The 16,874-nt window shown below is 37.8% G+C and overlaps 1 protein-coding gene across 1 annotated transcript; it reads left to right on the top strand.

The window, feature by feature from the left end:
* Window positions 1–587: 587 nt before the first annotated feature.
* Window positions 588–5,916, top strand: LOC106089728 (ATP-dependent RNA helicase DDX42). The gene is made up of 2 exons (XM_059360510.1): window positions 588–1,976; window positions 4,771–5,916. Exons 1-2 carry the CDS (start codon window positions 687–689, stop codon window positions 5,800–5,802), a joined length of 2,322 nt encoding a protein of 773 aa, XP_059216493.1. The 5' UTR covers window positions 588–686; the 3' UTR covers window positions 5,803–5,916.
* Window positions 5,917–16,874: the final 10,958 nt, after the last annotated feature.

Here is a 16,874-nt window from a genome sequence, read left to right as displayed (position 1 = left end):
CTTGACAACCCAAAGAACTGGGGATAGTCCTTTGCAGATTGACAATAGGATAGGCGGGGGAAACCGTGGAAAGGGAGGTTCCAGTTTCCTGCTATAAGGTTGCTGAATCCTCTGGCCTTGACTACATAAGAACATGTTTGTTTGTTCACATTTCTCCCACTGCCGGACGTAATACAAGTTTTTATTTTGTTTGCCTTGTCAGACGGTAACTTAACTGCACGAAAAATCGAGATATGGCCAGTAACTTTGTCGACCTCGGTGCCACACAGAAAGGACGAGTCTTTGATGGAAATTGAAAATCACCTCCTTCACCTTTACACTTGAAATCAATACATTCATCTGACGTACACTACTAATTAAATAATAAAACTTGACAAAAGGAAACCCATGGTGCACCGGCCTTTACTTAGTCTTGGTACATTGGCGCAGCGATTTGAATATTTTTTTTCACCAGTGAATACCAATAACTACCATTGCATATGTTCATCTCACGATAGTAATTTTTTTCTGATTGGCACAGAGCCTAACTCGATTTCATAATCATATATTCATTTGAATAATCGATTAATCGAAAATCGACTAATTTACTTGTTATTGTTTGGACCATTTATCTTTCCTAGTCGCTAGGAGCATAGATATTTATTTCCTTAGTTCGGAATAGTGACGATTTTGCGATTGGCTGAAGTATGAGTGGTTATAGAGGAATAGGTGGGGGTGGATATCCCTATAAATCGTCTTCATCACCTTCAAACCGCACTGCGATGAATGCTGTGCCACCACCATCTTCCTTGAATCATCGTGGATATCAAAAGTTTATAGGCGGGACTAAGGCAGGTACTTCGAAGCATGGTTATTCCACTTTGGAATCTATAAGCCAGTTTACGAATTCCCAAAATTACATTGGAAAACGAAAAGGTTGCGGTACGGAGGATGACTATTTCGATGATGACGAAGAACAAACGCCTTCACAGCCATATATACCGGCCCCCGGTTCGCCAGGCGCTCGTCAACCGTCACGATCACAAGGCAGTGATTCAGAAGAAGATCCTCTAGATCAATTTATGGCTGGATTGGAGCAGCAAGTTGAAAAGGAAAAAAATTATAAAGATGACAATAAACTTGCAACCAGCTCAAGCACTCAATCGAAAGGTGTCCGCGGCGACATCGACGAAGAAGACAATGAAGAAAGTTACTATCGCTACATGGAAGAGAATCCTCAAGCGGGGCTAAGAGACGAAAATTCTGATGTAGAAATTGACTACGATGAAGATGGCAACACCATAGTGCCACCTAAGAAAAAGGATATTGACCCTTTACCCCCCATTTACCATTCGCAAATAGAATACGAACCATTTGAGAAAAACTTTTACACACCCCATGAAGACATTTCTAATCTTAACGAAGAAAAAGTACGGGATTTGCGTAAAACGCTTGGTGTAAAGGTCACAGGTCCAGAACCTCCAAAACCTGTGACGTCTTTTGCGCATTTTGGATTTGATGAGACGCTTATGAAAGCTATACGCAAGGCAGAGTACACCCAGCCTACGCCTATTCAATCCCAATCCATACCAGCTGCGTTGGGTGGTCGTGATATTATTGGTATAGCCAAAACTGGATCTGGTAAAACTGCTGCTTTCATTTGGCCAATGCTAGTTCACATTATGGATCAGCGGGAACTAAAACCAGGCGATGGTCCTATCGGACTCATTTTAGCACCAACCAGAGAGCTATCTCTTCAAATTTACAATGAAACTAAAAAATTCGGTAAGGTCTACAATATCAACGTAGTGTGCTGTTATGGTGGTGGTTCTAAATGGGAGCAGAGTAAGGCTTTAGAACAAGGTGCAGAAATCGTAGTGGCTACTCCAGGTCGTATGATTGACATGGTTAAAATGAAGGCAACTAATTTACGCCGAGTAACATTTTTGGTGCTCGATGAGGCAGATCGGATGTTCCATATGGGATTTGAGCCCCAAGTGAGTTTTTTTTTGTTAAAATACATTAAATTATTTATACAGATTTAAGATTTTTTTTTTTAATTTCTTCTGCCATATTAAACTTTAAACCAAATGCTTTCACCCTGCAAAAAAAGCTGCTTTAACCAATCTGCTCTATCGCTTGAGTCGTATGTGTCCTATATATAGACCGATAACATATGGCTAGTAAGTAGTTTGGGATTCTTCGGCATCCTCGCCTAATATGATCTAGATTGGAACCCATTAGGATATAACCTGGCTTTTAGACCGATCGCACAATTGAAATTCTTAGGTATATAAAAGATGCAATTTTATCCGATTTTAGCGAATTACATCAATAATATTGGCTTTATTGGCTCATTGATATGTGAGAAGTATGCCCCTGTTCCTTAGTGGAATGTTCATGGGGAAAATTCGTTTGTTTGTAGGGAAACAATGTTGTGTGAAATTGTAATGTGCTACGTACTCGTATAAATTTGGCTTTACTAAATTATACGAGTAGGGAAACAATGTTTTGTGAAGTTGTAATGTGCTACGTAAGGATCAAATGTGAAATGCAATGGCTATTGTGACCTTAATGACAGCCATGTTTTAAACCAGACATTAGTGGTGTTCTGTCTGGCCATCAGATCATTTCCCCGTAAAACAATAGCCATTCCATGCCCTGAGTCGCTGCAATTATTATGTCCTTCCGACTCATCATTGTAATTCAATTGCAAGAAAGACGAATTTTCAAATAAATTTTTTTTGGAAATTTGTCAGAGCGATTCGGCAAAAAGTTAAGCGGAAAACTGTTTCCATTTCAATCTGCTGCTTAAAATTGCATCGATACCGGTTTAAGTACATGAAATACCACCTACTAAGGTGAAAAACAAGAAATGTAAGACGTTTAGTAAAGGATATCCATTATGGAAAATTATCTTCTTTTCGCTGAATTCTTACATTAAGAGCTCGAAAAATGCATTTGGGGTTTGGATTTTATTTTGCAAGCAACAGCTTCTTTCGATTTGCTTTCGAATCTTTTGCAGTTGCATAGCATGCAGCGTAAGATGGAGGTATACTTGCTTTATTACTCTATTGGAATCGTAAGCATTAATAATAGGCCTCTTCGATTTGCTTTCGAATCTTTTGTAGTTTCATAGCATGCAGCGTAAGATGGAGGTATATATATAGGCCACTGGGGGAGGGCCATAACACAATTGCCATTCCACGCCATGGGTCGCTGCAACTATTATGTCCTTCCGACTCATAAATTCCACTATTTCGTTGATATTGCATCGGAGATCATTGTAATTCAATTGCAAGAAAGATGCATTTTCTGATAATATTTTTTTAGAAATTTGCCAGAGCGAATCGGCAAAAAAGTTAAGCGGAAAACTGTTTCCATTTCAATCTGCTGCTTAAAATTGCATCGATACCGGTTTAAGTACATGAAATACCACTTACTAAGCTGAAAAACAAGAAATGTAAGACGGTTAGTGAAGGAATATCCATTATGGAATATTATGTTCTTTTCGCTGAATTCTTACATTAAGAGCTCGAAAAATGCATTTGGGGCTTGGATTTCATTTTGCAAGCAACAGTTTCTTTCGATTTGCTTTCGAATCTTTTGTAGTTTCATAGCATGCAGCGTAAGATGGAGGTATACTTACTTTATTACTCTATTGGAATCTTAAGCATAAATAATACGCCTCTGGAGGTGGGCTAAGCACCACCAGAGAAGTTTAAGAATCCCCCCCCCCCCCCAAAAAAAATTTAAAAAATTAATTTTTTTTGACAAAATTTGCTCATTTCTTAGCTACTCAAAAGTTTTGATCACAATGATCATTTTGTTCATTCCCGTAGTCCCGGGAGAAATTAAAAATTTTCCCGGAAATTCCCGTCTTTAGAAAAGCTCGGCTCGGGGATTCCCTATGCTAAAGCCTACTTCTGACCCACTGCTGTCTACGTTAGCACAACACCTTGTAACATATTCAGTACGACTATATTGTTGTTTTTTCCACATTTGCATGGGAAGGCACGATACTCGTCAAGCTCTTATAGATGAGCAAGCTCGTTTCCGTCCATAGGATCGATCGCCTCGTTTGTTGTTCTACCAGTGTTTGTTGTTCTACACTGAGGCGGCAACCCTTGCCGATGAAAGACTCCATCAGGCCAAACCGGTTCCTACAACCGGACGCCATGCGATGGCTTTTGGTTATTTAAAAGCGCCAATAACTCGCTTTGTCATATCAAATATCATAGGCACTCAGTATTTAAGCAAGATCATTCCACTATCCTCAACCTGGGGACGCGTCCGGTAGCTCCCTGTTAAGATTCTCGATTAGCACCACACATATCGGAGATCAAAGTTACAACCAGTGTGGTGCTTGTAGTTATCCCGTGCCGGCGGTATTACTATTCTCCCGTAGTGATGTAAGGCCAAGGCAAAATCGAAAATGCACCCACTTCATGCACTGGTTACACCTTACCGACACCGACCGATGATGGAGGCGGTGCTGACAAACCAAAAAAGGACCAGAGTCTGCCGTTCTCTTAAATCCCTGCACGAACCAGAAGCATGCGTTGAAAGCACTACGGGAAGTGCCTCTTCTATGATGAAAAATGGACGCAAAGGTGGCATCCTCTGGCTGATCAAGGTTTCCATAGAGTCTATCCGGTTCACAGAACCGGCTGCCGTGGGATTATCATAGTTTAATATAAGTATTTCTAGTATTTCTTTCAGGGTTTTCCGATCTGGAGCCACTGTATGTTGTTTAAATGAACAAATATCTAATCAAATCTTTAATTGCAGGTGCGGTCAATTTGCAACCATGTTCGTCCTGATCGTCAAACACTTCTTTTTTCCGCAACCTTCAAGAAACGTATTGAACGATTGGCAAGAGACGTTCTTACAGATCCTGTACGCATCGTTCAAGGTGACCTCAATGAAGCTAATCAGGATATCACTCAGTTTGTGTTTGTATTTCCAAATCCGCTGCAAAAGTGGAATTGGCTACTTTTAAACTTAGTGCGTTTCTTGTCAGAGGGAAGTGTTTTGATATTTGTCACGAAAAAAGCTGATGCAGAAACTGTGGCGAACAATCTGATGGTGAAAGAGTACAACTGTCTTCTATTGCACGGTGACATGGACCAAGCGGACCGAAATAAGGTTATAACTCAATTCAAACGTAAAGAATGTAATATATTAGTAGCCACGGATGTTGCTGCTCGTGGATTGGACATACCTCATATCAAAAATGTTGTAAATTACGACATTGCTCGCGATATTGATACCCACACGCATCGTATTGGTCGTACGGGCCGAGCTGGGGAAAAGGGAACGGCTTACACTCTAGTTACAGATAAAGACAAAGAGTTTGCCGGTCACTTGGTTCGGAATTTGGAAGGTGCCGACCAAGAAGTACCGCAGGATTTAATGGATCTAGCCATGAAGAGCTCATGGTTTCGAAGTTCTCGCTTTAAACAAGGCAAGGGGAAAAAGCCCTCTGGAAATTATGCCGGTTTGGGATATCGCGAACGAGGTGGTCAAGTGCAAAAATCACATGCGCAAAATGAAGGCAATTCCAGTTATGCAAATACTAGTAAGTCGTTGTCAGCTGCTGGTCCTGCCACAGACCGCTACGCTGCTATGCGTGAAGCTTTCCGTTCCCAATATATGTCACAATTTAAGCCATCCAGCGATCGAACTTGGGAAGAGACACTACCCGAAACTGGAGTTTTTGCTGCCCCTGCACCTCCACCTCCCTCAATTTCGTCACCAACAAACGTCGGTCAAGATTCAGGAGACAGCAAACGCAAAGCAAAGAAAAGTCGATGGAATTAACTATATAGCTACATGGTATATGCGAGATACATTTGTATGTAATAACATTTTTTTAATATTAGCTGTAAACTTATTTCTCGAAAAATAATAAAAAAATTTAGAACAAAAGAATAATTACTACATTAATATATTATATACATATAAGGGTTTCTTTAAAATAAGTTGATGGCCACTTCAAGCGATCGTAGGTTCTGTTTTGTCCCATGATCTTTGGTATCCATAAGTACTAAAGTACAAAGCGATTACCCCTTCGTCTGACCAGTGCGGGACTTCAAAACACTTCACTTCAGTTGTTATAATGCAAATCTTCATCTATCTACCCAGCTTTATCGTGACACGATACTCACATCAGTCAAGTATTATTGCCTCGCAAGTCCCTTCTGCAAAACGATTACAACCTTGTGCCTTAGGGGCTGTTTGAGCTATCGACAATGAGGGTGCGCAAAACTGTTGCACGGTTATTTTTCGCTCAGCACCTTACGCACTTTACGTGTGGGATCTAACATCAGCTTTGTACTATCGCCTCGTAATTTCTTCTGCAACACGATTTGTACCTTTTGCCTTAGGGATTGTTTAAACTAAAGTGGTCTTACGCACGTACCAAGTTTAATAAAAAAAGATATTATAAAACATGGTTTTAAACGACAAGTTTTACAATCAAATTAGGTATAAACCAATAAGATTAAAAAAAAGTAAGGAACGCAAAAGTCTGGCCGAGCCGACTATATAATACCTTACACCACCGATACTACTTATAATAAATGGAAACTATTTCTAAAACTGTAATAATAAAAGTACCACTCAAAAATTAAAAGGGAACGGTCGGGACAATATGGAACTCAAATGAAAGCTATTCGGGAGTTGAATGCAAATTGGATATCAAAAAGTTTAGGTGTGTTTGGATAGCCATTCCAAATTTTATATAGGCCGTATAATTTTTTGATATCGAAAAGGGGGCGGAAAGCCATCACTCTAATAAGTATTCCACAACGATTCTTTGCTTACACTACGTTAATACTCGCCAAGTCAATTTAGGACCTTTTTTATTAGGGTGACGACTTTTTGATTGTTTTTCCTCAAAAATTATTTCCTGTTGCACGAATGAATGAACATTTATCTATTAAACACTTAAATAACACCCACTTAGTGTTTAATAGACAATTTTCAAATGATTTTGTGCGCGAGGTTTTTTTTTTAACGAATTACCTTAAATGTAAGATTTTATCTAATCTTAAGAATAGGGATATGAGGTTGTAAAAAAGTCATCACCCTAATTTTGTAAATATCGGACCAAGATTGTAGCAGCTACAGTCTGAAAAGGCCATATCGGTTGAAAGATACATATGGGACCTATTTATAAATCGTAACCAATTTTAATGAAACTTTCACATATACTGCAGCATTTAAAATAAATCATGATTTAAAGACCGATTAGATTTTAAAAATCCTTCAGAATGTGCATGACTTTTAGTATGTTTTAGAGTGGGCAATTCATTCATTCATTGATTTGTATACCCTACATCACTAGTGTGGTGCAGGGTATTATAACTTAGTGAATTTGATTGTAACACCTAGAAGGAAGATAGATATACCTATTGATAAGTATACCAATCGAATCAGAAACACTTTCTGATTCGATTTAGCTATGTCCGTCTGTCCATGTTAATTTGTGTACAAAGTACAGGTCGCAGTTTCATCCGATCATCTTAAAATTTAGTACAGCCATGTTTTTCGACCTAAAGATGAAGCCTATTGAAATTGGAAAAATCGGTTCAGATTTGGATATAGCTTAAATAAATATGTTCGTCCCATTTGCAGTAATAATGCAATAAAATAGTCATTTGTGAATCGATTCTGCCGAAATTTGGCAGGAAGGATTTTCTCTTGACTCTCGAAATTGCTGGTGAATTTCATGGAAAACGGTTCAGATTTAGATATAGCTCTCATATATATACATCGCCCGATTTTAACTTCAAGAGTAACAGCAAGCGAATTTATTGACAAACCTTGCCAAAATTTTGCACAACGCTTTCCTCGGATGAAATATATACATGGGAGCTACTTCTAAATCATAACAGATTTTAATGAAATTTTGCTCATATACTGCGACATTCAATAATATGTCGCTATATATATGACACCCATCGACGTAGCCAGGATATCATTTCGGGGGGCACCCCACTTTTAACTTGACTTTTAGTAAGTTTTAAAGTAAGATGGGGGCAATTCAATTATTTTGTTAGAAAAATTATTCTGATGTTAACGCCGAGGTTTGAACACAGACGTTCTGCGTTGTTGTGGAAGTGTGTTGTGCACTGAGGCGGCAGCCCTTGCCGATGTAGATATGTACAACCGGCTGCTAAGGCGTCATAGGCGGATTTGCTAACTTCTGTTCCACGGTGGTCTCCATTTTTGTTAAATATCCCAAAAAATTTTTAACTTCCTCTTATTTAATTTGCTCTAGATTTGGACAATCCATTTTAAATGCTTCTCTTTATTCCACAATAGCAATCTAAGAAAATAACCAAAAATACTTTACTTTAATTGGTTATGACAGAATATTTCTTCCACTAGCCGAACGTAGAATAGCGTTCCAAGCGCCTCGATCTTCTGCGCTCATTCTAAAATCTCTGACACCAAGTTTCGAGGTGTCTCCCACAACTTGATCTTTCCATCGGGCTTTTGGTCTTCCCGGTTTGCGTGTACCACCGTGTTTGCCTTCAAAAGACTTCTTTGCTGGAGCTTCTTCATCCATTCTGACAACATGACCTAGCCAACGCAGCCGTTGTATTTTGATGCGTGTAACTATGCTATCGTCGTCATACAGCTCATACAGCTCGTGGTTCATACGTCGCCTATATTCTCCGTTAACGCAAACTGGTCCATATATTTTACGAAGAATCTTTCTCTCAAATACTCCAAGCACTGCCTCATCTGCTTTCACAAGTACCCATGCTTCAGAAACATATAACAGCACGGGTAGTATCAGTGCCTTGTAAAGTGTAGTCTTCGTCTGTCGAGAGGTGGCCTTGTTTCTAAACTGCTTACTTAGTCCAAAGTAGCATCTGTTTGCCAGTATTATTCTTCGCTTTATCTCAAAACTGGTGTCATTCGTTTCGGTTACGGCGGTGCCGAGGTAGATAAAGTTACTGACTATCTCAAAGTTGTGGTTCCCAACTTTCTCCAGGTTCTTTATCTGCTCGGTTGTGCAAGGCTTTTTTTATGTCTTTGATAGTTCTTCGAACTTCATTAAAATCGATCAATAATCCTCTTTTGATAGAAAGGATGTTGGGGTGAAATTTCATCCAAATAATGATCAATATGCCGCTTAGGGTGATGACTTTTTTACAACCTTCAATCCCTCTGTCATATCTTGATGAGGTTTTATTTAAGATTAGATACGATAAAAAAACCAAACGCACAGAATGATTTAAAAAATTTGGCGAAAATTTTATTTCAAAGCGGTTTGTGCGGGATCTTTTTTGATACTTAAATGGAATAATTTTTTTTCATTAATGGGCAAAAGCTCAATCATTCGTGCAGATGAATAATTTTTGAGAAAAAAAGTCATCACCCTAATGCCGATATTTTGCATCCTGTCTTTGTTAGTCCTAATTTTTGCCAATTCTTGGAGAAAAAAATTAAAAGGGATAGAACCGAAAATCTAAAATTTATTTATACCAAGAAATATCTACGTTCATGTAGTTGTAATTTTTTTCTTCCTGTGTCTATATTTTTTGCTTTGTATTTTTTTTTTCGATTTCTTTTTGTCATCTAATGAATAATTTATGCTTTTACTGAGAGTGGTAATTTTCAAAAATAATAAAATAGCAAGAAAAACCATAGAAAGCTTTTTCATTCAATAAACCGAGATTCCCACCAATCGATGTTTCAATGTCCTAGCCACAAGCCTAAAAGCAATGTATTAAAAATCTCACCTACATTAACACATTTCCCAATTTAGGAAGTTTTGAATTTTTATACCCACCACCATTGGATGGGGTATTCTAATATAGTCATTCCGTTTTTAACACCTCCAAATACTCGTCCAAGACCCCGTTATAAAGTATATATATTTTTGCATCCTGTCTTTGTTAGTCCTAATTTTTGCCAATTCTTGGAGAAAAAAATTGTATTCATACGAAGAAAAGTCATCACCCTAATGCCAATATTTTGCATCATGTCTTTGTTTGTCCTAATTTTTGCCAATTCTTGGAGAAAAAAATTAAAAGGGATAGAACCGAAAATCTAAAATTTATTTATACCAAGAAAAATCTACGTTCATGTAGTTGTAATTTTTTTCTTCCTGTGTCTATATTTTTTGCTTTGTATTTTTTTTCGATTTCTTTTTGTCATCTAATGAATAATTTATGCTTTTACTGAGAGTGGTAATTTTCAAAAATAATAAAATAGCAAGAAAAACCATAGAAAGCTTTTTCATTCAATAAACCGAGATTCCCACCAATCGATGTTTGAATGTCCTAGCCACAAGCCTAAAAGCAATGTATTAAAAATCTCACCTACATTAACACATTTCCCAATTTAGGAAGTTTTGAATTTTTATACCCACCACCATTGGATGGGGTATTCTAATGTAGTCATTCCGTTTTTAACACCTCCAAATATTCGTCCAAGACCCCGTTATAAAGTATATATATTTTTGAACGTGTCGTCCTTCTGAAGCGATGCAGCCATGTCCGTTCGTCTGTCGAAATCACGATAGTGGTCGAACGCGCTATCTTGAAATTTTGTATAGATACTTAGTATTGATGTAGGTCGTTGGGGATAGATATAGCTCCCATATAAACCGATCTCCCGATTTGACTTCTTGAGCACTTACAAGCCGCAATTTTTTGTCCGATTTGGCCGAAATTTTGCATGTAGTGTTCTGTTATGACTTCCAACAACAGTGTCTAGTACGGTACAAATCGGTCTATAACCTGATATCCCATATTTTTTGTCCGATTTGGCCGAAATTTTGCATGTAGTGTTCTGTTATGACTTCCAACAACTGTGTCTAGTACGGTACAAATCGGTCTATAACCTGATATCCCATATAAACCGATCTTACGATTTGACTTCTTGCGTCCTTACAAGCCGCAATTTTCGACCGATTCGGCTGTGATTGAGCATGTAGTGTTTTTTTATGTTTTTCAATTACTGCGCCAAGTATGGTCCAAATCAGTCTATAACCTGATGTAGCTCCCATATATACCGGTCTCTCGATCATCCTTGTGCGGTTCCTAGAAGCATTAATTTTTGCTGGTTTCACAGAAGGTTGTTAGTAGATTAAAATTATGCCCTTCAACTAAATTTATTTTGAATAAATTTTTAGCAGAATCCATGGTGGGTTGCCAAGATTCGGCCCCGCCGATTTTAACACGCTTTTACTTGTTCCTTCCAACATCCCCTCATCCTGCTGCTTTGAAATTGCAGAACTACTGTTGTAATAGCAGAATTACTGCCACAATAGCAGCAAAATAAACTACGAATATTCAGCAGAGAGTGTTTGCTATTTTCAGCAAACTTTTTTTATAAGTGTAGGACTAATTTCTGCAAAGTTTCTAATTGAATATACAAATTTCTTAATTGAACCAAGTTTTTAATTTTTTCTATGCACATGACATCACTTCCATTGGTATACATTACGAAACGTGGCTGAGCTCGCTCACACATTTTTGGTATTGCTCTACTAATGTGTCCATGACTGGTATGGCCTTTTGTTTCTAAATTTAAAGAAAAAAGATTATGGAAAGTATACATGCAGTGGTCATTATAAACATCCACTGAGACACACATTTACAATTCAAATTTTTCTTCTTCTTCTAATGATGCTTAATTCATAATTAAGCATCAGTCATTTTAAGCAAACAACCGACTTTTCAGCAGTGGTCCTGCTGCTCTGAGATTGCAGAACTACTGCTGTAATAGCAGAATTACTGCTATAATAGCAGCAAGATTAACTACTAATATTTCGCGGACACACTGATAGAAAAAATATGTTGCAAAATCATGAACCAATGTTGTAATTATCGAACACAGACGTTGTTGGTAATATGTTAGCAAGCGTGAATAATTTTGTGAACAGACGTTATTGTTTCATGCACCGACCGTTATGAACATCATCGCTACAAACTGTGTATGTATACCAAGCTTAAGTTTAAATGACTCTAAAAACATTGTATGTGCATAGTCGCCTGTGTTGCAATGTGCTAAGACGTTTATAAACACATTCAATGGGATAGATGGAACACAGGTTTGATAATCATTTAATCTAACAAGACCTCTCAACGCGTTATTCGATGGTTTTCATCGACCAACATCGTTATTTCATACGCGTCTGCTGCAAGAGGCCTTTAAGGGATGCGGTGCATACTGAAGATCGAAACTGACGAAACGAAATTTTGCAAAATAATTTTGGTGTTGGCGTTCGGTCGACCCATCTTCTCCGCACACATAACATATTTTCATCTGCAACCCAGAGAAATAAGTTTGCAGACATAAAGCAACAGACTTATTTTGCATATGCAATTTTTCCTAACATTTTGAAGATATAGTTGTTTTGTGGTGCTTTCCCAAAGTTTTAAAGGAAACAAACGCTTATAATTTTAATATTGATTTTTATTTAAGATTATTTATATATTTGATGTATTTAATATGTATTTTATTTTCGCAGTTTTTTATTGCATTTTCGATACATTTAGTGTGGAGTTTGTGTTTCTGTTTTTCTGCAAAATTGCTATAATTGTTCAGGAATGGGCTTTCACTTTGGAAAGTGCCGAGAGAAATTTAAAATGGGAGGGGTGGTGGATTTTGATGATTCATTTTAATGGTAAATTTTATTTGATAAAATCACATTTATGCACTTTTGTTTGTTTACATAAGCAAAACAATATAATAATGTATTATATGTATGTAATATGGTGTAGAGTATTGTAGGTAGGGTAGGTAATAGGTGTTTACTTTTCATTATTAATAATTTTTCTCTTTAACATGTATGTGTATTTCTGCTTTTTACATAATGAAACCACTACGTTTGACCATTCCGTGTTCGTTTTTTCATTTTTAAGATACGTTGGCCGGGATCACTGGGCCAACGAACAAAACAAATTAAAAAAAGTATGAACCTGGAATGGCTATGAATAAGTAACTTATAACGTACGGGAGAAGGAAATCTAAGTTACGTGCTACAAGATTTAGTTAACTACTTGTTGTTGCTTTTGCGGTGAAACATGCTATATACAATTCTAGTTGTTATTTTAAATTGAGTTGATTGGTTTGTTTTTATACTTCTGCCGTTGCGATGTTGTAACCATCGCTTGGCCGTTAGGTTCCACGCTTCTTCTGATGTTGTTGTTTTTTTTCGATTTCGATAAAATTGGTCCTTGTTTGTTGTAATAATGCAATGGTTAGAGCCCCTTATTTTACATAGGTTGATTCCAGTATTTTTACGTTGCCACCATGGGACAGGGACATGGCTGAAATACGTAAAGATTGTCTCATTTGTACAACAAAATGAAATCCATATGGTGAAATCGCCATCTTATCATCAAGCTGATCGTCGTTTTGCCAACACACACAAATAAATTTGTGCGCGTTTGTGTGTACGTGTGCGTATATGAGCAGACCCTACAAACATTGTTGATCCCTAAACAATCTTCTAGAAGAAGTTTACGATCGCGGACGAGCTCGTCTAAGAGTCGTAGACGATTTCCAACAAACATTGTTGATCGCCAAACAATCTTCCGGGAATCTTCTAAAAGAAGTTTACGATCGCGGACGAGCTCGTCTTAGAGTCGTAGACGATTTCCAACAAACATTGTTGATCGCCAAACAATCTTCCGCGAATCTTCTAGAAGAAGGCTACGATCGCGGACGAGCTCGTCTAAGAGTCGTAGACGATTCCCCCCGTCGTGAGGAGTTGTGTCATCAAGACGAATCTTCTGGAAGAGTGTTCCGCGAATCTTCCATATGAGTCTTGGAATCGTGTGTACGAGTAACAAATGAGTGTTTTGGGAGATTATTAAAATACTCTTCCTTAAGAATTGCGCATTACTCGCCTGGACGAGCAACAAATAAGTGTTTTGGAATAATTTTTAAATATTGCTCTAAAAGGGTTGCGCGTTATTCGCTTAGAAGATCTAAAAACGCATATCAAAACTAGTTGTTCATCAAAAACGCAACAAATACGAATAAACTCATAAAAATGTTTGTGTTACTCTGCATATAAGCACCAATCGTCATATGAGCTAAGGGAGAATTTTGTTTGTTGTGGAAGTTGTCCACTCGAAACAAAACATGCAATAATATATTTCAATGCAAGTCCTAAATGCACCAGGTTTGATATTGAGCTGAAATTTTGCGCAAACAAACCCTCGAACACCGTACCAAATATTTTTCACATCGGGCCCTATTTGGATATAAATAACCCAAGTTCCGTTTTTTTGGGGCCGAAATCTGTGACGAATCGGACCATCTATGGATATAGCTGCCATGTAGATTGATCACCCCAATTAGAAGTCTTATTTTGCCCTGCTCAATATGGTCTGGAACAGTTTTTTCCCCACGATAGCCGATATAGTTAAGATTGGAAAAATTAGTTTTTCATTTCAGATTCTGAGACAAAATTGGCTAAGCAGTCGAGAAGACAAAACTTCAATCAAGACAGAACTTGAATTCGTTGAAAAGGACAAAAATTTCTCTACACACAAAATTTTAATAAAACATGCAAAAAATTCGGTCATATTCTAAATATAGGATGAGGGTACTCTAACTTAGTTATTTCATGTGTTATACCTCGAAATATTGATTTAGGAACCCATAAAGTATATAAATTGACATTCTGAGTCGATCTAGCCATGTGCGTTCGTCCGCCTGTCTATCGATATCACAATAGCGTTCAAATGAATGAAGATATCCGCTTGAAATTTTGCAGGACATTTGCTTGAAAGTTGGGGATTGCAAAAAGGTCATATCGGTTCAGATTTGCATATAGCTCACATATAAACCGATCCCCCGATTTGACTTCTTGAACCTCTAGAAGCCACAATGGTCTTCAGATTTGACTGGTATTTTGCACGGAGTGTTTTGTTGTGACTTACAAGAATCTTGCCGAGAATAGTCCAAATCAGTATATAACCTTATATAGCTCCTGATATAGCTTATAAACCGATCTACCGATTTGACATTTTTGGTCCCTGGAAGTCGTTATTGTTATTCGATTTGGCTTTTTTCTGAAGAAAACTTTTCTAATGAAAAAATCTCGATAAAAAAAGAACTGTCCAAATCAGTATATAACCTGATATAGCTCCCATATAAACCGATCTTTCGATTTGACACCTTTAGTCCCTGGAAGTTGTTATTGTTGTCCGATTTGGATTTTTTTATGAACTAAACTATAAATGAAAAAATCTCGATAACATCTTCTCTTGTGACAAAATTTCGAGGAAACAATCTTTGAAGACAAAATTTCAACGAAATTTTCTTAGAGGAAAATTCAATTTTATTTGGTCTTATTACTACATATAATATACTGATCTTGTATTTACTATAAGACTAGCAGAAACCGGCTGTTCTTGGCAAGAATCCGACTTGTTAAAAATCCGAAAAGCGGCAATTTCTACACGGTGCGCCAGAGAATCTTACTTATTTGAAAGGTCAATAGAAACAAAAGTACTTCAGTAATTGTTTTAATTCTTTTTTTATTTGAGAATACAATAGTCCAATGTTTTTCATGCAGTCTTGAATGAAAAAATATAACTTAATGGCGACCCCATTGCGCATACACTGATTAAGTCGATTTTTTAAATTCTTGTTCACTCTTTGCAGCATATCAATCGATATGTAGGCACCTCTGTTGCTGAGGTGTTCTTGGGGATTTACAGCACTCCAATAACGCATGGATATGCAGCATATCAATCGGTATGTCGGCACCTTTGTTGCTGAGGTGTTCTTGGGGATTTACAGCACTCCAATAATGCATGGAATGTAAAAGCCTCGTCACTGGAAAAAAGTACCGCGTCTTCAGGCAGGTTGTCAATCAGTATTTCAGATGCATTTTGACGAGCAACAAAATCGCGTTCAGTTAATTCTTGTACAACAGCCAATTTTTAGGAATGAAATATAAAGTTTGGTGGAGAATTCGTCGAACAGTGATGTAACAAATTTCCATAGCAGCTGCGTGCTTGCGAGCCGAACGCCGGGGAGAACGCACAACTGACTGCCTCACTCTTTCGATATTTTCCGGAGTTAAGATGGTCCATAGAAGTCCATTTCTGGGTTTAGCGACACTTCCACACTCCCGAAATGAGTTAATCCACGACAGAATCGAAATAGGCCAGGAACGAGTCTGTGATGGGAATTTCAAAGCGAGCGCGCAAGGCACGTTGCGTAACAACAACTGAGCGAACGTTAGAAAAGAAGCTCTCGACGACGAAGGCCCTCTGCTTCCAGAGCATAATGCATCTGACTAGAGAAAGAAACAAACATAGGAACTTCGTCCACCGGATGCGCCCCCATCAAACTCAACGCTCGGGAATTTTTTCAAATAAGTGAGTTCCTCTGGCGCACCCAGTAACACCAATTACTAAAAATGCTTTTTAAAAATGTAACCGATTACCCACCATAGATCTATTAAACCTCGATTAAAGTTTAAGCTAAATGATAAGGAGCTTCTTTTTTTATGCCGAATCCGATCGGCGTGCCGCTTAGCGACACCATCGGTAGAGAAGTTTTAACATTGCAGTATACCCCACAAATGTAGACAGCATTAGCAAGGGAAAAATTGCAGCTGAAAAATTTTTTCTGATGTTCACGCCGGGATTTGAACCCATGTGTTCGGCGTCATAGGCGGATATGCTAATCTCGGTCAATATTTTGATGACATATAAACCAATCTCCAATTCTTACCCGATTTGACTTATATTTAACTTAATTTTATTACATAAATTTAATTTAATATGGCTTCCATCAAACCGAACTGCCGGTTTAATTTCTGCCACCTGATTTGACAGAAATTTCGGACGTACCGTTTTGTTATGACTTCCAACAACCGTGGCAAGTATGGTCCGAAT

Source organism: Stomoxys calcitrans, chromosome 1, assembly GCF_963082655.1.
Source record: "Stomoxys calcitrans chromosome 1, idStoCalc2.1, whole genome shotgun sequence".
In the NCBI taxonomy this organism is placed as follows: domain Eukaryota; kingdom Metazoa; phylum Arthropoda; class Insecta; order Diptera; family Muscidae; genus Stomoxys; species Stomoxys calcitrans.
The sequence above is the reverse complement of the archived record's forward strand: the minus strand, read 5'-3'. Positions and strand labels throughout refer to the sequence as shown.

Coding starts and splice junctions, on each gene's coding strand:
- LOC106089728 (XM_059360510.1), top strand. CDS start 687: ATGAGTGGTTATAGAGGAATAGGTGGGGGTGGATATCCCTATAAATCG. Junction 1,977..4,770: donor ATATGGGATTTGAGCCCCAA/GTGAGTTTTTTT, acceptor CTTTAATTGCAG/GTGCGGTCAATTTGCAACCA.